Source organism: Solanum verrucosum, unplaced genomic scaffold, assembly GCF_900185275.1.
Source record: "Solanum verrucosum unplaced genomic scaffold, falcon-dt-bn FXZP01000137.1, whole genome shotgun sequence".
Classification (NCBI taxonomy): Eukaryota; Viridiplantae; Streptophyta; class Magnoliopsida; order Solanales; family Solanaceae; genus Solanum; species Solanum verrucosum.
The window spans coordinates 456392-482795 of NW_026020405.1; the positions used below are offsets into that span (position 1 = coordinate 456392).

Below are 26404 nucleotides of genomic sequence, written 5' to 3' on the forward strand. Positions count from 1 at the left end.
CTTAAACACTTGTAATAAATGAGACTGAAATGAAATCAAATGCATTAAGTAGCAAAGAATGAAGATAGGTCCGTCCCAAATATCATGTTAGAGAACACTCCAGTTCCGAGTGTTTTCACCAAACCAAACATCACTTGCCCAATTCGACCACCATCATGATGAGCCTGAACCTGCCCATTGTTCTGATGTTGTGGTTGTGGCATGTAGTTGTGGTGCATGTTAAGTGGACTAGGATAATAAGGATTTCCATAAGCATAACCATCAAATCTAGATGGTGGAACGTACGTTGGGATTCCTCGATCCGTTGTCGTTCTCTTTTCACATTGTATTGTCACACAATCTATATGAATATCAAATCCACAAGGTATACACCTATAACGCCATGAAGAAGCATTACATGCTCCTCTACAAATAACACATGTTCCTGATTCAGTCGAGCCCAATAGTTTTAAAGGATGCACCTGGATTTATGACAATCGTCATGTTAATTAAAATGATTGCACAATTATACATCCTTTTCTAAGTTGTGATCCACATCATAGACATTAAACAATCCCCGCCCTTATTCCCTTCCCCTAATTATCTGAATTTTCACTTTGTTAAAGTTTACGAGAGTGATATTCTTCCTCTCTCTCTAACATGAAAAGTAGGCTAGAGAAACTCAGATTCACATTATTTTGCAAGTGGAAAGGGATCTTTGTGAACATCTTCAATTTTTCAAAATAATTATGGACTTTCTTGATAAGTGGTTCCTATTATACTCCCTTAATGATTTCTTTTAAATTTTAGATTATTTTTTTTATAATTTAAACTTCTCATTAATGAGATGTTTTTATAGCAACGAAAATGCTACTTATAACATACACAAAATTATAAATTTCAAAGATTATTTTTTTCTTAAATTTCGTGTCGTGTATTCACATCAATTGAAATGGATTACTTACCTGATGTAGGGCATGACGCAGTGTTTCAGGCAATTGAGTACATAGAGGGTGGACATCAAAGTCACAAACTTCACACCTATAAAACAACCCTTCAATAGAATCACAACAAACATTGCAAAAACGATCCAATCGGCGTTCGCCTTGTGGCTTACGGTTGACTAGCTTGAGCGAATGGTAAGGATGAAAGAACGAAGAAAGTTTCATCGGACATTTTCCACAATATTCATGCAAATCGAAATCGCATTCAGGACAGTGATATCTTTTACCTATGCCAAGGATTTTGCAACCATCACATGAATATTTGGTATTGGAATCAAATAATGTCAATGAATGTTTTGGATGTGTGAAATGTTGTAATGTGTTCCTTGGGAGTGGTGCCATTTTTGGTTAATTTTTTTCTCTAGGTACCTCCAAAGAGCAAGAGAACAATGTAAGACTTTAGGGCTTTTGCTAAAGTCTTTGGCAATTTTATTTTTTCATAAAATACATCAACTAGAGCTTTAGTTTAGTACATCACCAACCTGGATGATTCCTAATAATAATTTAAGAGAAGACTTGCACTGTTTTCTCTAGTTGACTAGTTGTACAATTTTATTTATTTTATAACTTAAAAAGATAATACTCTCTTCGTGCCAATTTAATTATATAATGCAGTTTTAATGGGTATGAAGTTTAAAAAATATAATGTTTTAAAATTATCGTTAAAATAAATAATTTTTTAATAGAATAGTACGATTTTGTGGATTTTTTGCCAAATAAGTGAGACGAAGTATAGGTAATATGTTGATACTTTCATTAAATATTTGTCAAATAAGAAAATGTGTTGTCCTTCAAAAAAACTCTACTTTTGATTCAAGGGTTTATCAGAAATAGTTTTTTTAGCCCACAATGGAAGGGATAAAATTTGCGTATACCCTTCCCTCCTCTAAATCATACTTGTAAGATTTCTATGAATATGTTGTTGTATGAGAAATGACTTTGCATTGCTCCATCTCCTATATTTTTTGCAGAAAAGCTAAAGAAGAGCCTATTTGGATTGATTTAATTTAAGTGTTTTTACGCTAAGATAGGTTTCAAGAATTTTTAAAGTGTTTGAATAACTTTAAAAAGTGTTTATAGGCACTAAAAATAATTCAAAAGCTATAAATTAAGATTTCTAACTTGTAGTAATTTTTAACATATAAATCAAAAACTAAAAGTCAATCTACAAAGACTTTTAGTTTTAAGAAATTTCAAAAGAAAAAAGTATGCAAGGCAATATATATCTAAATATAAAAGATTATGGTGTAGAAGATTTGAGATGACAACCGGCTTAGATCAAAATACATTTTTTTTTCCTTGGATGGAATATTTATTGAAGTCAACTATAGGAAATAACGAGAGAGAAGGGAAAAAAAAAAAAGACATGAGAAAGTATAGAAGTAAGGAATTAAATGAAATGGTTCGGTCTATTATTTTAAAAAAATTATAGCATTTTAATAATTTGGATATTTTATAATGTATTATTAAAATTAAAATTTTATAAACATCTTTATCATGTCGGTTCTATTTTGATATCGGTACAATCATTCGGTTAATTTTAACTTTTTTATTTTTACTTTTAAGTGTCACCTCAAAGTACACTATTATTAAAATATTTCTTTCGCAAGTGTATTAATTCTTAAAGAAACACTTCAATTCTTCACCAAGAATGTAAAACATTGTGGCCATATTGTTTGATCTTAAACTTTTAATAGAAGTGTTTGCATATATTTTATCGTATTGTTTTATGGAGTATCTATTATAGTATCTTTTAATTTTAAACATACTCAATGAAAGACTAACTAAAAAGCAAAGGCATAAAGTTGTCTAGTTACCAAAGGTTTAGGACCTAGTTTATATTGATATTTAAAAAAATATTTATATATTAAATTTAACATATTGTTAATATATAAAATGTTTACATGCATATAAGGCTATTCGGTTTGGTTAAGAATTTTTTTGACTTTTTTTATGAATTAAAAAGATCATCCTAATTGCTTGAAATAGTTAGACACTTAAATAAAAATCTATAATTTTATTGAAAAATGATATAAATCAGTTCAATACAATTAAATTAAATCGATTCGATCGAATATTCATATTCTTTTATCATCCTAAATAGAAGTTAAAAGAAAAATAGATTTGTTATGGAATTTCCCAAACATATTTTACGTTTCTTTTATTATATTATATTACACTTGGATGGAATATTATTTATTGAAGTCAACTTATTACTCAAAGGAAAAAAAGAAAAGAAATAGTTTATATTAGAATAAAATCGGTTTCAGATTACATGAGAATTTTTATATTACACTTGGATGGAATATTATTTATTGAAGTCAACTTATAACTCAAAGGAAAAAAAGAAAAGAAATAGTTTATATTAGAATAAAATCGGTTTCAGATTACATGAGGATTTTTATTTCCTTTCTCTTTCAAAAAAGGATCAAACGTACTTTCTCATAAACTTTTTATCTTTCACACCTTAATTAATTAGAAAATAAGTAACAAAATCCTCCTACTTTTCAAGAAAATATTTTCTAGGTAATATCATTCATAGAAAATATATTTTTTCATACCAAACACACCCAAATTTAGCATGACCAGTGTCACCAACTTAAGCAAAGGGTGATTCGGTGAACACTCTTTACCGAAAAATTATGTGATTTACAAAGATTAAATGTTATTATTATGAGTGTATGATATTTAATTTTTCACACCCTTAACACAACTGAAAAGAAAATTTATATATTCTTCGTTAAATTTCTGGCTCTGTCACTACCTTCCTCCTGGAAGAAATGTCACCAGGGTACGTAAAATGTCATGCAATTGCTTACTAACTGCAAATACTTTTTCAAACAACGAGGGAAAACGTCCAAGCCTTGTTTTAAATTATTAGGAAGCAACATCAACGTTGATGTATATTTAGAGAAAATAAGATCCCTAAGGAAAATTAAAATAAAATAATTTTTTCCTTAAGAAAATAAATATGAATTGATTTGTATATGTACCATCCACTTTAAAGTCATCACTAGTAGACTTTGACCCTGTCCTGTCCAATTACAACTTAGACATTTTTATTTACAACGAGTAGGATTAATTTGGAAGCATCTCACCAAAGGTATAATATAATGGGTGGATTCTTATATTTTTAAACAAAAAATTTGTTTTCGAGCCTTAATAATAGAGAAACCCCCTCTGTAGGAAGTACTCCTCCTTTAATTGGCCAAACAAATCTAAATTAATCGATAAGTTTATAATACTTAGTTTTTTTTTAAAAAAAAAAAAAAAGGAAGCTTCCAGTTTAATGATGAAGAAGTACTAAAATAAATTTCACATTTATGTATATTTATTATGTAGAAATGTCAATCAGCAAGTAGCTTTCTGTCAATAGGGCAACTTGCAAATTGTTTTTATTTTAGATAGAGAAATGTCAAAAATGGCCCATTATATTTGATAGCAGCCAGCAGGTTTGAAATAGTCTCTTAAGTATAACTTGGATAGTTTTGATCTTTTAAATTTATTAAAAAAGAGATTTTTGATATTTGATAGGAATTTACAAATTCTGATTATTTCATTTAATAAGAGTTGCGGGAAATAAGTTTTAACAAGACAATTAGATATTTTCGTCAAGATTCAAAAATCACAATATTAAAAAAAAAACATAAATTGCACCTCAAAAGTTGTATCATACAACTAAAAATGGACTGAAAAGTAACATAACCAACAAAAAAAATGTACTTCCAAATGTGAGTTCCCAATAAATATTTTCTATTTTTACATTTTTAATTAAATTTAACAATTATAATTTGATAAATATCTGGTAGAGACCAGAAGTCAGTATTGACAAATTTAAAGGACTAAAATTGACCAAACGATACTTAAGGGATAGCTTTGTGAACTACTACCAAAAAATAATGAACCATCTTTGTCATTTCCTCTATTTAAATAGTATATACTTATATAAAAGAAAAGAAAAAGGCAAGTAAAAGACTTATAAAGTCTTCCAATAAGGTCACCCTTTTGAGGTCCCAATATTTTTCCAACTACAAGTTCTTACTTGTGTTATTTTTTAATTTTTTTTTTCAAGAAATGGCACCTATCCACAAGAACCCAATCCAACACTTGATACACCCAAACCATTCATTAACATTATTTGATTCCAACACCAAATATGTATGTGATGGTTGCAAAATCCTTGGCATAGGTAAAAGATATAACTGTTCTGAATGTGATTTCGATCTACACGAATATTGTGGAACATGTCCAATGAATCTTTCTTCGTTCTTACATCCTTTCCATTCACTCAAGCTCGTTACCCGCATGCCACATGGCAATCGTCAATTGGACCGCGTCTGCAATATTTGTTGTGATTCTATTGAAGGGTTGTTTTATAGGTGTGAGCTTTGTGAATTTGATGTCCACCCTCTATGTACTCAATTGCCTCAAACACTGCGACATGTCTTACATCAGGTAACCAATTATACTTAAATCTAAATATTTTAGTCTATCGGTGATAAAATTTTAAAAAATCAAATATTAAAGCATATACATAATTATATATTCGTGGTGTTTTTGAATATAATTTCCTTTTACAACTTACATGGTTTGATTTGGAGTACAAGGGTCAAACTTACATGGTTTGATTTGGAGTACAAGGGTCAAACTGACTAATAATTTGTGTAATTTTAGACATAGAAGATGATGAAGAGAAAAAATATAGTCAGAGAAAAGGAAGTGATTGTTACATTAGGCCATAATATTTACATTACGGGTGTATTCGGTACGAAGAAAACTGTTTAAGGTCAAGTTCCAGGTATGAGAGGAGCAAATTAGGGTCGGGTTGGGGTCGAATCTTGGCTCGGGTCCTAGGCGGGTCGGGTCTCAGATCAAGTCCCGAGTCGGTTGGGGTGGGATGGGTCGCGTGACGAGGTGGTGGTTTAGGGACTAGCTAGGGGTTGGGGGTGTTTGGGTGGATTAGATAGTGAGGGTGTGGTGTGGTGATGTTGAAGGAGAATTTAGAAAAATACTTTTCCTATTTTTGTTAGAATAGTTATTTTTTTAAAATTGGAGAAAAAATAAGTCATTTTTCAAAACATTTAAGTGAATCAAACATGAAAAAATTGTAAGTATTCTCCGTAAAATATTTTCTTCTATACTGAACACACCCTATTTCATCTTATTTCTCGCATTTTTTTATGCACTTCAGCCAAATCACGCTGAGCAGTATTACATAAGTGTGGTCAACGATTAGTGAAAATGAAATTAACTTATTTTGACTGATTATATTATTTTAGTTTTTCATCTATTTAAACCGATTAAAATAAAAGGTACTTTACCAACTTTATAATCTCCTTTCTAATATCATGTGGATCAGAACATAAAAGTATGGTAAAATCATAATCCAAACAATACTTGAATTAATGATAATATTTCAGGTGCATCCTTTAAGGCTTCTAAGCTCGTCAGAATCAAAAACATGTGTTATTTGTAAAGAAGCATGTAACGCTTCTTCATGGCGTTATAGGTGTGCACTATGTGAGTTCGATATCCATATGGAATGTATGTTGATACAATGTGAAAAGGAAAAAACATGGCTTGGAATATCGAAGTACGTTCCACCATCGACATTTCCTAGGACGCAATATTTTGCTGGCCATGCTTATGAAATTCCATATTCGAATCATAATCATAACGACATGCCGCATCCACATCCACATTGTCCGGTTCAGAGTGATCATGGTAGAACTAGAAGAAGAATTGGAAAAATTATAATATTTATACTAGTGAAAGCAATCACTACTGCGTTGATTCTTGGGATGTGAAATAGATGAGGATTAGACATAGAGCTAGAATATTTTTTTTGTTACAAGGGGAATGAATTAAAGACTGGGACAAAAAGGATGTCAAAATGTAAATGACCCTCAAATTTTAAATATGAATTTGACCCGTATATTGTATGTATGTAAGTAAAAATAATCTTCTCAATTGATTTCTTATACTTATTTGTACATCCATATCACTTTGAGACTCATAACTTAGTTGGTTAGCTATCTGAATTAAAAGTTTTTGGTGTCTATTTAGTTAAATAGATGCATGACATGAGTATGCACATAAATTTTTAAATTTTACCCACTTTTAGAACTTAATCATAATTAATTTACATGCACTTTTACATTATAAAATCGCTTAATTATAGTAAATTTATATAATTTGAAATAAATATCAGATATGAGTTAGTATTTACTGTCTAAAAATAGCTCGGAAACACGTATCAAGTAATTAAGATGTTAATTCAGTTTGACCAAGGATGCATGATAATTATTATCCCAATATTTAAAAAAAGAATCATATATTTTTAAGGTTCTATAAGGAAAAACATGTTACCGTTTTATGGAAATTGGTGCGAAATAATCAACATTTGCATAACTATATTATATCCCTTTTCGTGATATTGTGTTTGCACATAAAGTTTTATAAATTATAGAACTTAAACATAGTTAACTAAACATGCACTTTTACATCATTAAATTAATTAATTATAGTAATTTACATAATTTGATGTAAACATTCGATGCAAATAAATATTTACAATCTAAAAATAGCTTGAAAACACATGGCATGAAATTAAGATGCGCACTTTGACCAAGGATGCAAATTAAGGATTTTTTACCTTACACAAATAGCCAGTCAAATTTATTAAATATTTAAGTCTCAATAAGCAAAAACATAATTACCAATTTAACTTGTCGATAGAATTTCTAAACTAGGACATAATATTTGACAAATGAAAATTAATATACTTTCTATATATAGAACTAACCCCACATCTATATAATAATTTTTCAATAGAAAAATTAATTACTTATAATCATAGTTAAAAAAAAATGGGGAGATCAATCTCTAGCACTTCTTCATCAATTTCACTAATTTTTATAATTTTATTATGTGTTGATCTCTTTGGCACAAGTTTAAGAGCAAGTGCAACCACTCAACTAGTTAAAAACGCTTGCGATTTTTGTGAAGTTAAAAGACTTTTGCTACAACGTTTTGGGAGAAAATCCCGAGGCGAATAGAGCGACAACAAGGTATAATCTCGAAGATGTTACAATTCAATTAGCATATTCGAACTACACAAACATTCATAGGAAGGTTCTTACGGTCACTGCAAATGAAGTAGATCCAACCCTCAAGCAAATGTACAAGTAGTGTCTTCATGATTATGTACTTTTGAAATCGGCTTTCGATTTCATAGTTCATACTTTAGTCACGAATGGTGATATGGGTCAAGCTATCGGAGGGGCACGGACTCATTTATTTGCTTGTATGTCTTTATTTACGCAATCACCGACTTCTCCGAATCCCTTTGCTCAAGATAATGATAATCTTGCTCACTTTCTTGAACTTATTAGGGATATTTCTTTCATACCCCTAATTTAATTATGTTAGTTTATGAATAAGAAGGATCTAATTTTTTCTTCCTATAAATTGTATAATTTAATTAATTAGTTGCTATGTCATGGAATTGATTGAATTAAGATACATTGCATGAATACTTTAGTTCTGTTACATGATTTTGACAAATTTCTAATGGTTTTATTTCAAAATCGTCATATTTTTGATGATTTTAATCTCTCTATCTAAACAAATTTTGTGAATTTAAATATTTTTGAAGTTCTTTAGGCTGTGATATTGTTCCAATTTTATTGGCAATAAACTTAAAATAAAAATAACGAAAAAGAATTTTAATTGGATTTGAACCCTGAATATCACAAGTGATTCTTTTAGCTTGTACCAATAGCATTAGCACACTCATATGCTCATCATGGAGCACGATTAATTATATTCTAGTTTCTGTCAGTTAATCAAGATAAATATACATGTATATACACATAATTTTTTCTGAAGTCTCCATAAATGACTTTTATATGTTTTTTTTATAAAAAAAGTTAAATATTATATTTTGATGGAAATTTGCTCTGCTTTTCTTCCTTTTTTTTTCCCTTTTTGCCGCTTTTGGATTGGATGGTTGCTTCTTACCTGTACTTGACACATTTTTTGTATAGACATTTTCCTAATCAAGTAAGTACTTCTTCCTCCCTATGGTACATTTCAGAGAGAGTCAATTTGACTAATTTTTAAAGTTAAATTGAAATAGCTAGATTAATATAATATTTTGAATTTAAATATTAAAAAATTATACAATAAATTGCAATTTTCTCATGTTAATATAATAATAAAAACACATTACAAAATATTTGTCAAAATTTACATAATTTGAAATGCGAAAACAAAAAATGTCTCATAAATTGAACCAGATGGAGTAGTTAATTTCTAAGTTCCCAAGAAAAAGTACATTATGAACATTATTTGTAAATAAATGATTTTTGTATGTTTTTAGAATCTTATTAATTGTATAAGATCAGCCTTCTAACACAATTTGAGAAAACATTTGAACATTTATATACATCCTTTTTCTGGGTAAAAAATAAGTGTGAAAACACATATTGTCTTAACTTAGACAATGTAGGAAAGTTTAGATTATTATAATTATTATTCCACATTTAATAGTATTTTAACTTTTTTAGAAAATTTCTACACTAGGATATGCCACTAATTAAACTTGTTATTTTTATATAACAAACCACCCCATATTCATACTCTCAAACAAAGAAATTAGGATTCATCAACCAAAAAGAACAAAAAAAGGAAAAAAAATCAACCTCACTATTCTTCCTCCCTTTTATAATTTTGCTTAGTATTGTTCCTCTCTTAATTACAAGTCTAGACACAAATCTTGTTAACAAAGCTTGTGATTTATGTGAAAATGAACAAAACTTTTGTAACGACGCTTAGTCACAAAATGTAGAGGCACAAAAAGCAACAAACAAGCATGATCTTGAAGAAATTACAATTTTGTGGGACTTTACAAGATGTTTCGATTTTCAGTTAGAATTCCTGGTGGATATTCTACTTAAAAACCCTAGCTTATGCCTATATAAATGGTACTCCTATTATATTTCTACATCTCGAATATCTCATAACTCTTGGTATACTATTTATAAAGAGATCGAGATATGTCAGGCTCTTCTTGATAATTGAACCACAAATTCTTTCATGGAGATCAAGTCCAAATCACCCTACATTTCATAAATACACTACTAACAACCCTTGAATCACGGAGAAAATTTAGAGAAGAGAATCAATGGAGGAACAAAATTGTACGCATATTGTTTTATCAATAATATTCTTGTTTCTTCTGATTTTATTTATGGTTAATTTATCTCTCGCATATATTTAAAATTTGTTGCAAACATATATATATATATATATTTATTGAGATGTTGACTGTTATAATAGAGTAAAATTTAATTTATCATAAACCAATATTAAGATGAAATGAGATGTTGACTGTTATAAAAGAGAAATTTAATTTATCATAAACCAATATTAAGATGAAATCAGCTATTTAAGTTTTTTGTAATAGGTAAAAATACTAGTAGTGTGGCCTTTTAGATATTAAACCAGGCCATATCTATCAAACAAAGAAATTAAGATAGATCAAAGTGAGATACAAAAAAATGGGGAGATCAATTTCTTGTTCTTTATCAAGTTCACTAATCTTCCTCCTTCCCTATATTTTTCTGTTTAGTGTTAATCTCTTTGGTACAAATTTAAGAGCAAATCATGACACTAATGAGCTAATTCAGAAAGTTTGTGATTTCTCTAATGTACAAGAATTTTGCTACAAGATTTTTGAAAATGATCCAAGGACTCAATGGGCAACAACTAAGTTCAATCTTGAAGATATTACAATTCAATTAGTGTATTCAAACTACACAAAGATTGCTAGAAAGGTTCTGACAATCACTTCGTATGAAACAAATTCAGAATTTAGGCGAATTTACAGAAGTTGTCTCCATCACTATATACTTCTGAGATCAGATCTTGAAAATTTGGTTCACGCCTTACGCTTTCAAGGTGATTTAGATCAAGCGGCTCAAAATGCATCGAGTCATATATTAGCATGCATGAATTATTTTACTCAATATTCAAATATTCCAAATCCCTTTGCTCATGACAATACAAATCTTGTTTATTTCTTTGAACTTATTAGGAATATTTATCTCACACCTTTGCAATCATGAATTTGTAGAATGAATTTTCTTAGAAAATTGTATGATTCACAAATTCATGAGTTTATTCATGAACTAAAGTTAATAAATTTTATGTTGAGGGATATTTTTGACATTTCCTACTTGTTTCTAATTCTTAAGTTTCATTAGATTTGATTGAATTCTTTGTTTTATAACGTATCTACTAGTCAATCAGTAACGTCTTAATAATTTCCGTCATACTTTTATTGATTTAATTTTATTTATTGTAAAGACTAACTTAACCTGTTGTAATTCAAATAAAAATTAAACTGAACCAAGCTTTAAAATTTAATTTAAGAAATTTGTGGGGTATCCAACCCCATTAATAGTATTCCAACTTTTTAAAGAAAATTTCTACACTATGATAGGTCAGTAACTTACCCGCACCGGATGTATACATCAATCCAATATATGCATATCATGTGTTTAAATTTATAGTTCATTTTACTTAACATTAATTATTTAACATGTGTTTTACTTCATTAAATCACATAACAATGAAAATTGCATTAGTTTGATGTATACACCCGATGCAGGTAAGTTTTTTCCAATTCGTACCTTTTATATAATGAACCAGCCCATATTTATAATCTCAAAATAAAATAAAATAGGCTTGATCAGAAAGAAGAGAAAATCAACCTCACTATATTCTCCATCTATTGTATAATTTTACTAAATATTACTCTATTTGTTACAAGTTTAGATAAAAATCTTGTTAGCAAAGTGTGTTTTTTTTATTTGAATCAGAATAAAAAATTTATTACAATGTTTTGGCACAAAATTTAGAGGCACAAAATGGAGTCAAATTTAAATTATCATAATCCTATATTAAGATGAAATCAGATATTTAAATTTTGTAATTGGTAAAAAAACATTAATAGTTTTATATTTTCAAGAAAATATCTAAACTATGATATGTTACTAATTATTTTTTTGCATTTTTTATATATTAAACCAACCCATATAATTTCAAAGTGAGATAAAAGAAAAATGGGGAGATCAATTTCTAGTTCTTCAACAATCTCATTGATCTTCCTCCTTCCCTACATTTTCCTATTAAGTGTTGATCTCTTTGGTACAAATTTAAGAGCAAATGATATCCCTAAACTAGTTCAAAAAGCTTGTGATTTTTCTACAGTACAAGATCTTTGCAACAATATTTTTAAAATTGATTCAAGGGCTCAATGGGCAACAACTAAGTTCAATCTTGAAGATATTACAATTAAGTTGGCTTATTCAAACTACACAAAGATTGCTAGAAAGGTTCTGACAATTACTTCAGACGAAACAAATTTAGAATTTAGACGAATTTACAGATACTGTCTCCATCAGTATTTACTTGTGAGATCAGACCTTGAGAATTTGATTCATGTGTTAGACTTGCAAGGTGATTTGGATCAAGCGGCTCAGAATGCATCGAGTCATATATTTACTTGTATGGGTTATTTTACCCATTTTTCAAATATTTCAAATCCTTTTGCTCATGATAATGAAAATCTTGTTTATTTCTTTGAACTTATTAGGGATATTTATTTTGCACCTTTGTGATCATGAATTAGAAGAATGTATTTTCTTCAATGATTGTATGATTCACAAATTTCATGAGTTAAATCATGAACTAAATTTAATAAATTTAATTTTGAGGGATATTTTTTTATATTTTTCCTACTTGTCTTTCAATTCTTAAGTTTGACTAGATATGATTGAATGTTTTGCTATTAAATTCCGTCATGCTTTTATAGATTTTATTTATTATGAAGAATAAATTAATTAGGATAATCTTAAATATTTTATTTGAGCATTTGCATATTTTCTTTTTGTGAAATGATCTCACACGGGACACGAAATTAAATGAATATTTTAGATATTGACTACTACTTATGGAAACAAATGTAAAATGACATATAATTAATTACATAATAAAAAGGAATAATATATTTAAGTCTGTAATAGGTAAAACATTCAAAATAAAATATAATTAATTACATAATAAAAAGGAATAATATATTTAAGTCTGTAATAGGTAAAAGGGAATGAATTGATGATAACTCAAAATTAGTCAAATTAAAATGAACTGTACTAATAAATGTGTTATAATACAACAAATATAAAAAATTAAAATAAAACAATACAGTCTTCTTTGATTTTTTTTTAAAAATGTGTTCGGATGTGTTATTATTTTCTGCATTTTATTTTTTTGGGAATTTTCTTGTTTTTATGTATAATGACTTTAGTACAATAAATTTAAAACTAAATTACCACCCGTAAAATTTATTTTATTCCAAAATTAGATAATTGTTCTGAATTTTAACATCTTACTTTAAAAAGTTGAAAAGAAAGAGTTTATATTTAGCATAATATCATAATATGACCAATGATAGAAAATTAAAGTAAATAATACATTCTATATATGTTTAGGATCCTATTAATTGTATATAAGATCATTAATCATCTTAATTAGGAAAATTTAATAAATTTCATTTGATCAGTTGTATATATCTATTTGTGGATCTCAAACAGGAAATAAAATAAGAATATTTAAGTTGTTGACCATTATCAATGTATAGGCAAATTTAGATTATTATAATTTCATTAAGGGATGGATATTTAAGTTTATAATAGGAAAATAAATTATAGTGTGACTTTTTCAAGAAAAATTATATGCTATGCTATGTTACTTATTAATTATTATTATTATTATTATTATTATTATATATATCAAACCAATTTTATTTATAATTAATCTCAAACAAAAAAATTGGAATAGAACACAAAAAATGGGTAGATCAATTAGCATATTAATCTTATTTCTTCCCTACATTTTTCTATGTAGTGTTGAGTTCTTTGGTGAAAATTTAAAAGTTCATGCTATTACCCCAATAATTCAAGAAGCCTGTAATTTTCTACTGTTCGAAGTTTTTGCTTTGATGTTTTGGGAAATGATGAGAATGCTCAAAGTGCAAGTACTAAGACGAATTTAGAATTTATTGTAATTGATATGGCACGAGCAAATTACACAAATATTTACAGAAAGGTTTTGACAATCAGTTCAAATGAAACAAATCCTGAATATAAACATGTTTGTAGAATGTGTCTACATGAGTATGTAATTCTGAAATCATATTTTGAGGATATGCTTAATAAAGTAACCTTTAGTGGTGATTTGGGACGAACGGCTCCAGAAGCATCGAATCATCTATTCACTTGTATGCTCTCTTTTATAAGGTCTCCTAATATTCCAAATCCTTTTGTTCAAGATAATGAAAATCTTCAAATGTTTTTTGAACTTTTGAGGGATATTTATGTTGCACCTTTGTGATCACGAATTGGAAGAATGTATTTTATCCAAAGATCGTATAAATCGAAAATTTATTCATGAACTTTATCAAATAAAAATTATGTTGAAGTATTACACTTTTTTTATTTATTTATTGCTTAAGTGTGACTAAATCGCAAATTTATGTTGAATGACTAGCAAATTCATTGTATTTTTATAGATTAACAAATTCATAAACCTAATTTAAGAAAATGTTACATCGAGGGATATTTTTATCATTATTTTGTTTTTTTAATTCTTATGTTTGAGATATGATTGACAATTTTGTTTGGCTTAGGTAAAAAACAACCCTTTAAATTTTTTCTACATTTTTTACTGTTAACACCTAAATTAGGTCCAATACTAATTGAATATTTATATTAATCGAGATTTTTATCAGTTAATTAAAATAAAATTCTTAATTTACTGTAAGGAATTAGTGTGAGTACCCAAGCGTAAACCACATGAGAAAATAACTTATCAACAAGAAAAAAATTGAACAATTTATTTTAAAGGATAAATTATTTCTTTTACAATTTTTTTAAGAAACAGAACTAATTATAATAGCACCTTACTATATACCGTTCAGGTTTTTCTCAAAATTGTTTTTTTATGTTATATTTTATCTTTCTATAACATCTTTTTATCTATAACGACAATTATCATCGATCTCTTTTTTGTGAAAAAAAACACCCTTCTACAAGTTTAAAATAGCTATCTTCTTTTTTAATAATATAATAATCGGAATATAATAATTAACTATTTTGATAGAAATAGAATCTCTAAGATTACCCACTAATATGTCTGGAAACTTTGACCAAAATATCTTAATTTATTATGTGAAAAATAATATTATATGAATATTTATTCAATCACTTTAAAGATTTTTCTTCTTTATATAAAATATGATTTGATTCCTTTCCATTTCTCTTTCTTTATTTTTTTCAAGTATTTTAATCATGATTTAGATAACTATTATTTCATAAAAAAATTAGTAATGCCACAATCATATATATTATCATGCTCATAAATATATTATTAATTCCTTTCTCTTTTTATATTTTTTTTTTTACCTGCGAATAATTTTTTCGCTAATAGTTCTCTGTAATAACTAATTTTTAAGAGAAATTTCTAAAGATAATTGCAATATAAGATTAACTCGATTAAAAAAAATCTAAAAAATAAAAGAAGAGAAAGGTAAAAAAAGATTAGAAGAGTTGAGAAAAAAATTATAATATATATATATGGACAAATAATATATTAAAATGATTGTGGCATTATAATTTTTTTTATGAAAAATTAATCATCTAAATCATGATTAAAATTTTGTGTAAATCAATTGAATCTTAGCCACTAATTTTCACTTTTAAGCTATCATGTGTCTCCAATCTAAGAAAAAAACTTCAAGAAAATGGAAAGGAGTCTAATCGAGTAAGTACATGCATTCTCCATATGTTTAGAATGTTATTAATTAAGATATACGATATATCATTAATCTTCTTAATTAGAATTAGAAAAATCAAGAAAAAAAATTATTTTGAGGATTTGCATATATTCTCTTTTTGAGATTTCAAACGGGAAATAAAATTAAATTCATATTTAAGATATTGACTATTACGATGGAGGCAGATTTAGTAATCTCATATTATTTTTTATTTTTTTTTAAAATGGATATTTATATTTATAATTGGAAAAAAAATTAAAATAGTTTGACTTTTACAAGAATACTTATATACTATGATACTATGGTATGTTACTAATTTATACTATTTATTATTATTATTATATATATCTAATCAACTCATTTATAAACAGTGAAATAAAACAAAAGATGGGGACATCAATTAGCTTATTAATCTTCTTTCTTCCCTACATTTTTCTATCAAGTGTTGATCTTTTTGGTGAAAATTTAAGAGTATATGCTATCACCCCATTAATTCAGAAAGCTTGTGATTCATCTAATATACCAAAGTTTTGCTATGATATTTTGGGAAATGATCCGGTGGCTCAATTTGCAAGTAATAAGTTCAATCTCGAAGATACTACAATTCAAATGGCATATTCAAATTACACAAATATTCACAGAAAGGTTTTGATAATCACTTCAAATGAAACAAATCCTGAATTTAAGCAAGTTTACAGAAAATGTTTCCATGAGTACGTACTTCTGAAATCATATTTCGAGGATTTGATTAATATCTTACTCTTTGAAAGTTATAGATATGTTCGAACGGTTAAGGAGGCAGCGGAACATGTAACAATTTGTATGGTTTATTTTTACAACTCTCCAAATATTCCAAATCCTTTTGCTCAAGATAATGATAATCTTCTTTCCTTCTTTGATCTTCTTAGGAGTATGCATTACAACCTTTGAGTTCATGAATTTGAAGTATGTATGTTCTTCAATGATTGTATAATTCACAAATTTATTCATGAACTTTATTTAGTAAAAAATATGTTGAAGGATATTTTTGAGTTTTGACCCCTTTCCTTTGTTTTTATTTCTCAAGTGTGCTCAATATGATTGAATTTTTTTCTGTATGTACCTAAATGTCCTAGCAAACTCCAAAGATAATTGCAGAATAAGATTAACTCAATTTAAAAAATAAAAAAAGATAAATACTCGCAGGGAAAAAATAGAAAAGAGAAAAAAATTTAATATATATATATATATATATATATATATATGGAGAATGAATGTATTTGTTGATCCAGTTCTTCTCCATTTTCTTCAAATTTTTTGCTTAGATGGAAAACACATGACATAAGTGAAAATTAATAGTTAAGATTTAATTAATTAAAAAAAAAAGATTTTAATCATGATTTAAATTATTAATATTTCATAAAAAAAATTAATAATGCCCCAATCATATTAATATATTATCCGTCCATAAATATAACATATATATATATATATATATATATAATCTTTTTTTAATCAATTAAATCTTAGCTATTAATTTTCACTTATGTCGTGTTTTTTTCATCTAAGCAAAGAACTTGAAGAAAATGGAGAGGAGCCGGATCCCATAAATACAATCATTATCCACATATCTTATTAGTTGTATATAAGATTAGAATTTAAAAAAATTAAGAGAAAATCGTTTTGATGATTTGCATATATCCTCTTAGTGAGATCTCAAACGGGATTAAAAAACATTAAATGCATATTTAAGATATTGACTATTATGATGGAATTAGATTATTACCTTCTCTTCGTTCATTTTTATTTGTCCATTATAATATTTTGAAATTTCTGATAATGTTTGTCCATTTATAAATCCAAATGAATAATTGATCATTTTATATCTATTTTATCCTTGCTATTAAATACTAAAAAAATTTCAATATCCACATGACTTATATTTAATAGGGAAAAATGTCTGAAATATATCTGAATTTTAACCGAAATTGCTGTAACGATACCAAACTTTGGAAAAGACCTTTTACCCCCTGCACTATTTAATAGTGTATTTTAAATGTATATATTTGCCCACGTGGACATCATAAATATAGCATAATTATAAATAGTAATGTGTCCACGTAGGCACATATATACCTTTAAAATACACTATTAAATAGTGCAAGGGGTAAAAGGTCCTCCATAAAGTTTGGTATCGACTATTGTAACAACAATTTCAGCTAAAATTAAAATATTTTTCAGACCCTTTTCCCTATTTAATAAGGATGATTTGATAAAATTGCCCCTATTATTGATTTCTTCTTTCTTGTGCCTAGTCAATAATGTATGACTTTTATTGCTCAGAGGGAAGTATAGCTTCATAGAGTATATTATTAAATTCATAAGTCGTAAAAAATTTAATATAGTTTGACTATTTCAAGAAAATTTATGTACTATGTTGAACAAAGTGAGATATAAAATCAACTCATATTTATAATTTCAAACAAAAAAATTAGGATAGAACAAAGTGAGACATAAAATAAAAGATGGGGAGATCAATTAGCATATTAATCTTCTTCCTTCCCTACATTTTTCTATCTAGTGTTGATTTTTTTGGTGAAAATCTAAAAGTTTATGCTATAACCCCAATAATTAAGAAAGCTTGTGATTCATCTAATATACCAAGATTTTGCTATGATGTTTTGGGAAATAATGATGTGGCTCAATTTGCAAGAAATAAGTTCAATCTAGAATATGTGTTGATTCAAATGGCATATTCAAATTACACCAATATTCACAGGAAGATTTTTACAATCACTTCGAATGAAACAAATCCAAATTTCAAGCAAATTTACAGAAAGTGTCTTCATGAATATGTACTTTTGAAATCAAATTTTGAAAATTTGAGTGATACCTTACTTTCCAAAGGTAATTTAGATCCACCAGTTCGAGAGGCAGCAAATCATGTAACTATTTGTATGGTTTATTTTTACAACTCTCCAAATATTCCAAATCCCTTTGCTCAAGATAATGATAATCTTCTTTCTTTCTTTGATCTTATTAGGAGTATTTATTACAACCTTTGAGTTCATGAATTTGAAGCATGTATGTTCTTCAATGATTGTATAATTCACAAATTTTGTTCATGAACTTTAATTAGTAAAAATTATGTTGAAGATTATTTTTGATACTTTTCCTTTGTTTTTTATTTCTCAAGTGTGACTCAAATGTCCTAGCAAATTCCACTATGTTTTAATAGAATTTATTTATTTTGAAGAATAATTAATTATATCTATAAAAAAAAAAAGGCCTTCTGCCTTCTTTATTACCATGGAAGTGAAGAAGGTGTGATGGTGGGTGAGAAGACACAATTAATATAAAATATCATTTATGAAATTTATTTTTATCAAAGTGTATAACATGACATATTTATCAAGTGTATAACAAAGAACTATTTTGAATGTGAAGGTGAGAAGCGGCATAATCTACATCAATCCAATAATAATATTTTAAACTTGTTTGATCCAAGATATAACAATCAAGCAACGTCGTACAATTCAAATAACTCCGATTAATTAAAGAGTTCAAAGCTTCATCGTAAGAGCATTTTCCTTCATTTTCTCTTTTATATATTGAATTAGTTGAAGACATAGAAAAATTATTTCTAACTCTTTTTTCACTATGCTAACCTCAGTACACTACTATAGTATTTTTTTTTCCACACTTTTCATCCTTTTTTTTGCATTCTTCTCTTGTACACAAAATAATATAAAATTATCATCATTTATGGGTGAGAAAATCTTTATCGTAATGAATAAGATAAAATAATAGACGGATAAAATATTTAAAAATTACAAAAATTATTAAAAATTGATGATTACATTCTGCCACAAACTAATAAGAATAAAAGGAGCATATGATATCATCAATGAACAAAACAAATACTGCACAATTGCAGCACTTCAATACCCTCAACGTGTAGCAGTTAGCACATTCTTGATTTTGTAGAATGATGTAATATTCTATAGATGTTTTATTGAATGATACTATAATATAGTTTAAATATAATATTTGTTTTGATTGTTATTATATCATATCATTACCTTCATTAGTTCATTAGCTAACGATGAAATGCTTTATTTTTATATGACAATCATTTGGTGTGAAGAAATCATGTCGTTATCTTAATTTTTCTTTTTTATTTTGTATTTACTTATTATTTAATAATCCTATATTATCACATATATCTACTTTTTTTTTAGATTTATCCTTCAAATTATTAATATGTGATAGTTGATACTATATAACGATGAGTAGACGACATAGAACACACAATACATTCAAACATTATATTTATTTATTTATTTATTTGTTTTTTTATAATCGTAATGTTCGAATTTGCGCAACTCAACTTATAACTCCACAAGATACCTATCATCACCTCCAACCAACTATATATACCATGTAATTCTATCCATTAAAATTAATAAAATACTTATAGTACGATATATTATGAAACAATACTAATAACCATTCAAACGAAATATAAAGTAAAATTTTGACAAACAACCTCGTAAAATGAGGTCGAGGGAAAAGATAGAGCATACTCAAACCTCAAATTTCTGTATTTGCTAAAACAAAGTAATTTCTGTACAGCTCTTCTTCACCGTTCCCAAAGAATCAGCAATTTGATACCCAATCCAGCTACAATTCTTCTCTCAGCTTAACTTTTTTGTTTCACCAATGGCGTGCCACTTCCTTATTTATACCCACCCCCACCTCCGTTTATCTCCCGACCCCCCTCTCACTCTACAACCTTCTTCTTCCTCAGCCGCTTCATACTGTCGGCAAAATCTCCCCACACTCAATTTTCATTACAAAAAGGTATTTTAATGAACCCCACTTAACATCCCATTAAGCCCCTTTTGTGTATAATTTATTGATATGCACTGTGTTTGATGAATTTGTAATGATGGGTATATACCCTTTTACGGGTTTTCCTTTTTTTTTTTGTACTAAGTTTTAGTGCATTTATGATTTTTCCCAAAAAATATCAGATTGTGACAAATCAAGAATTCATGTAATCTTGGGGTTGTGTATGGTTAATTTATAAAATTGGATTTTTGAGCTTTTGGGATTTTTTGGTTGCAGGGTGGTAATTTTTATACTAGGAGGAAGAGTGTGGTTTGTTCAATGGCGACTGAGAACAAAGTGATTTCTGGTGATAGAATGCTGGTAAAGTTCACTTTTTTAATGCTTTTTTTCGTTGTTTAGATATGGGTTTGGCTTAACAAGTAAAGTTGTCTCCATGTGATCTCTGGATTCGAGCAGTGGAAATAGCCTCTTGTAGAAATGCAGAATAAGTCTGTGTACAATAGTCTCTTGTGCTCCGGCCTTTCCTTGGAGGCTGGAGCTGCCCTTTTTAAGGAATTTGATGGGAATCTTTTGTTTTGGATTTTTCTCTTAACTCTTTCTGATGATGGGACAAAATGGTTTTCTTAGTAAACAAATACAGAAGCTATTTAATTGAATGGTTATGTTGTAATGTTAGTTTATTAATAATTTTGGTTATTCTATAGGTGTTTGTTCCGCCACATCCTCTGATTAAGCACTGGGTATCAGTTCTTCGAAATGAGCAGACGCCTTGCCCTGTTTTCAGTATGTGTAGATTTTCTAATTGATGTTATTATTTTTCATTCAAGAAATTATACTGCTTAAATTAGTTTTTTTTTTTTGTTAGAAATTGTACTGAACTGGTGAAGTCCGAGTCTGTTACTGAATTTGGCCAGTCACGAGTGTCTTTTATGTACTGACAATATTAAGTTGCTCCATTTGAAATTTATTCCTAAACGTGAGGCGTAATTCTGTGTCTACCTTGTCTCATTTTGGTACCTTCAGTCATCATAGCATCCCACCTAACAATAAATATATTTTGAGGTGTATACTGGAGATGGGCAAACCATCTCAAGCTTTTCCTTTATCTGTGGTAATTGCACCTTTGTCGGATGCTACCATTTCTAATATTGTCTAATACTGTGTGGCCGTACATCCATCATAATATCTACATTTATAAGTCACTCGTCTTGTGGCATATCGGCCTTAAAGACCAAATGGTCCATCTTATAGTACATTGTTAGTCTGACAACAATTGCATAGAACTTATTTTTACTTTATCTTTCTATTGCATACAAAATTAATTAACTATGTGGAGCTAGAGAAGCACTAGAGATATGACTTTAGTTGAAGCATGTTTAGGAGCTGAGTATTTCTAGGCTTTGTCAAATCACATTAATGTTGTACTATGTCCATATCAATAGATTCAGATTATTCTCTTTCCTGGATAAATGACTAATCAGATTAATACTCATCTTCAATTCATTCTGCATGTATGATATAGATTTGGTTGTCTTTTTCATAAAGTATATATCAATCAGCTGTTTTCCTTGTAGAGAATGCCATGGCTGAGCTAGGTAGATTGCTTTTGTATGAAGCTTCAAGAGATTGGTTGGTGAGTTCTGATAGTGTGTTTTTTGTTGTTATGTATGAATGGTTGGTGAGTTCTGATAGTGTGTTTTTTGTTGTTATGTATGAAAAACTCTCTTAGTGTATAGATTATAAATCCATTATAATGTAGCAAACTTGGATGTTCAAATTGAAAATGACTTCATTTTGTTCTGATGTTTATGCAATTGAAGTAAAACAAAACCACTCGTATGTATAAGCCATATTGATGCCAATGGTTTTGTGAACAATCTTCCTTGCCAAATGTTGGTTTAAATACTTATCGTCATCATTGCAGCCTACCATAACAGGAGAGATCCAGTCACCAATGGGTATTGCATCTGTGGAATTCGTTGATCCAAGGGAACCTGTTGCAGTAAGCTTTTCTATATTCTCCTGCTTAATTTGTAGTCCAAAAGTTTAGCTATTGCTTTCTATTCAACTCTTTCTTCTCTGGCCTGGTTTATCAATTTTGGTTTCTTCTCTGGCCATGGTCATTCATGCTCCCAATTCCTTGCTTTACAGATTGTTCCCATCTTGAGAGCTGGTCTGGCTCTTGCAGAGCATGCAACATCAATTTTGCCTGCTACAAAAACATATCATTTGGGTAAGGACAAGTTATTATCATCTTTTAGCATAGGAAACTAGAATTTCCTCTTTTACTAACCTGTTGGTGTGGGTATCTATCGGAGTGCAAATTATAGATAAGTTAGTTGATTGAATATTGAGGTGATTGTACTTATAATGGTGTAAAAGTCTACTATTTCATACGAGTGTCATGTACATGATAACACTCACTTATTTGCATCCCTACCATTCAAAACAGAATTTCATTTTCAATCACATTTAAAAACTATGTCAATCTAAGTTCCAAACCAAATGTAGTCCTGCATTTTGTTCTTTTTGTGTATTTTCCTTTCTCATGATTTTAATTCTTCTTTTTATTCTCAAATTAAGGATTAAGCAGAAACGAAGAAACACTTCAGCCCTCTGTATACTTGAACAAGTAAGTATCTTTGTTGACGCTGGACTGTTGCTTACTGTAGTATCACGTGGCACTAGGTTTCTGTATGAAATATGATGTGCTTTTGTATAGTAAGTACACATTCTTGCTCCATTTCTTCTTTAATTTGTGCTTGGTCTATCTTGCATCTTTTGGTGAACAAACGTGGGGGTAAAATTTGTAACTCTTTTCGTCCATTCCTTAGGTTGCCTGATAAATTTCCTGAAGGTTCTCGTGTGATTGTTGTGGATCCAATGCTCGCAACTGGTACCAACACTTCTCCCTATATTTCTGTAATTTTCTTATTTACATAACTCGTGGTCCATATATCAGTTATCTATTTCCAATCTATCTAAATGCTGAGATTCTACTAGTAGTTACTTGTCCAAAACAAGGTTTGGGTCGAGCATTGCAGAATATTGACTAATAGGAGGGACGCTCCCTATTATCGTACTTATATTGCTTCTCTCCATCTTGCAACATAAAATCAGCTAAGCACTTTCTTTAACCTAGCAAATAACTGTTAGGCTAGGCATATATTTTCCAGTTTGTGCATAATCATGAGACTTGGGTCGAAAACTTTGTTCAACGGTTCTTGTCCTGAACTATGCTTTCTCTATTCCAGTTATATTGATATCTCGTTCTCTGAATTGTTTTCTGTCTTGCACTGCCAAATTGCTGAAGTGCAATGAAGCTGAATCTGTAAACAATTATAGGCTCCATCTTTGTGGGCTTTAATTTGTACAGTATTTGTTGGAGTAGTCAGTAGAGCCACTTAGTTTCTTATAACAGACGCTCTTAAATTATTCAAGTAGATGATGTGTTCAGCCATTCTGCGGAAATAATGAACCATAACCAATTTCCCTCCTCTTATGAGTTAGAGCTCTAGGTTCTATAATCAGAATGAGTAACCAAGATTGCATAGGGGGTGTAATAACATTTGTCCTTGTAAGTATTCAAGGCTATGCGCATTCATTGCGAGTCTTGTGAAGGAAGTACTTCCCCTGGAAATCCTCACCAAGGAGTCCAGATTAATTGCTACTGGACTTGGTCTATCTTTTAGTGGCAAACATTTGTCTTTTCCTTCACTTCAGTTTGTGTAGTTTAATGTGTGCATCTCGTAGAATGTACGGACAGACACATGTATAATCTCATGGTAGTAGCTATAAATCATTAAGTTTTATGCTTATAAAGTAGTTTTCACCTGATTTCTTTTCTCATCTGACTGGATTTTCTACATCTTCCTAGGTGGTACAATCGTTGCAGCTATTGACCTAATAAAGGAACGTGGGGTTGACAATAGTCAGATTAAAGTGGTAGGTTTCCAACATATTTATTTATGTTTATTTGCTAAAATATTTGTTTGCACCATATATTGCGACTGATATTTTGCCACAAACCTTACATGTTTAAATACTTAGTTGTGACGGCTCCTCTCTTTGGTCTCTCAAGCAGTTCTAGATTTTGCTACAAGCATTTCTAGAAAACCTCATCCTGAAACATATGTAAAACAATGGATTAACTCTTGTGAGTTTGGTCGCTAATATACTTTCCAATACTCAACCTTACCAGTTTCAAAAAAAAAAAAATACTTTCCAATACTCAACACACACTGAACTGAATTTTCTGAATGAACATTGCTTCAGTGTGAGAGTTTTGAGTTTTCAATGTCTCTAGTTACGTTTTTGTTTCCAACTTGCTGATTACATGTCTTGCATCTTTCAGGTATGTGCAGTGGCTGCTCCTCCTGCTCTCACAAAGCTTAGTGAGAAGTTTCCACGGTAATTAGTTTAACAATTTGAAGTTTATATCTATCTTCTGCATTTGAATCGTTTCGGTAGATTTCCTTAACTCTTGTTTCTTGTTTTCCAGATTACATGTATATGCTGGAATACTTGACCCAACTGTTAATGAGAAAGGGTAGCCAATCATTGCACAATCTTTTACGTTGCTCACTTCTCTAAATAGCACTCCTGCATCATGCCATTACTGTTTCCTGTTCTGTAATTTTCAGGTTTATTATCCCCGGATTGGGTGATGCTGGAGACCGTAGCTTTGGCACATGAAGTAAATGCGAATCAGTTGATGAAATTTCTTGCCATATCTATCATTCTTTATAGAAGTGAAACACACCTTGTGATGGCGTGAGTTGGGCGTTGACCCCCTTCCCCCCATCCCCACCCATGTTGCTTATCTTGTTTTCCACCATATCATTGTTTCACAATTTTGGAACCTTGAGATACTATATATGCCTGCTAAAGTTCTTTCCCTATTTCTGTTTCAATTTTTAAAGGACGTGTAATGGGTAGAGAATATTGAAGAAGTGTGAAATAGCTTGAAATGAAGGTTAAAACGCCAAAGTTTTGGCGATCTCATCATTTTTCAACAGTTTTGTTGTGTCTCTGTCTCGGAGGTCTTTTAGAAAGAACCTCTCTACCTCCACAAGGTAGGGGTAAGGTATGCATACACTTTTACGTTCAATAACACAATTTTGAACTTCAATGTTGCAGATCTAAGTTTGATTCTGTTTTTGTAATTTTCGACTGACTTGTCCTCCAAACGATGATTTAGTTTGCTTGGTATCAGGGTGTTATTGGATTGGATGTTTAATTGATTCTCATGGAGTACTGAGTTTTGATGGAATGTGAGAATAATGAAAAAATTCATGAAAGGGATATCACATCTCATATGGATATTACAACAAAATAGTTGTACTTTTTTATCTGTTTGTCTACTTGTTCTTTTAAGGAAAGAGGATAACTTTTGAAACATCATATCAATAAATAAACTAAACTCTTGCCTAAACACTATCGATCATTTATCAACATGAGTTGCGGTGAGATAGTGGGATCTATGCATTTTTTAAATTGAGCCCCATGAAAAGAAATCCTATTAGTGTGTTGAATTCAGTTAGGTTTCAATACGAGTACCAGACAATGTGGAACCATAAAAATATTTATAATCATCAGTAAGCCAATTTGATCAGGCAAGCATCATGTTTAGTTCAAAGAAAAACAGCAAAGGAAGTACTAATGGAATTATTCTGCTCATCTAGTCGTT

General features: G+C 29.1%; 3 protein-coding genes across 3 annotated transcripts; 2 read left to right on the forward strand and 1 right to left on the reverse strand.

The window, feature by feature from the left end:
- Positions 1–44: 44 nt before the first annotated feature.
- On the reverse strand, positions 45–1362 carry LOC125840298 (uncharacterized). Its single transcript, XM_049519262.1, has 2 exons — positions 945–1362; positions 45–461 (listed from the first exon to the last, which is right to left on the reverse strand). Exons 1-2 carry the CDS (start codon positions 1323–1325, stop codon positions 45–47), a joined length of 798 nt encoding a protein of 265 aa, XP_049375219.1. The 5' UTR covers positions 1326–1362.
- A 3680-nt stretch (positions 1363–5042) lies between these two features.
- Positions 5043–6832, forward strand: LOC125840431 (uncharacterized). Its single transcript, XM_049519420.1, has 2 exons — positions 5043–5438; positions 6404–6832. Exons 1-2 carry the CDS (start codon positions 5058–5060, stop codon positions 6788–6790), a joined length of 768 nt encoding a protein of 255 aa, XP_049375377.1. The 5' UTR covers positions 5043–5057; the 3' UTR covers positions 6791–6832.
- Positions 6833–20499: 13667 nt separating this feature from the next.
- On the forward strand, positions 20500–25726 carry LOC125840426 (uracil phosphoribosyltransferase). Its single transcript, XM_049519410.1, has 12 exons — positions 20500–20724; positions 20992–21075; positions 21420–21498; positions 22290–22348; positions 22640–22717; positions 22867–22948; positions 23299–23347; positions 23550–23611; positions 24593–24660; positions 25070–25125; positions 25217–25264; positions 25359–25726. The coding sequence occupies exons 1-12, from the start codon at positions 20584–20586 to the stop codon at positions 25408–25410; spliced, it is 858 nt and encodes a 285-aa protein (XP_049375367.1). The 5' UTR covers positions 20500–20583; the 3' UTR covers positions 25411–25726.
- The last annotated feature ends 678 nt before the right edge of the window (positions 25727–26404 follow it).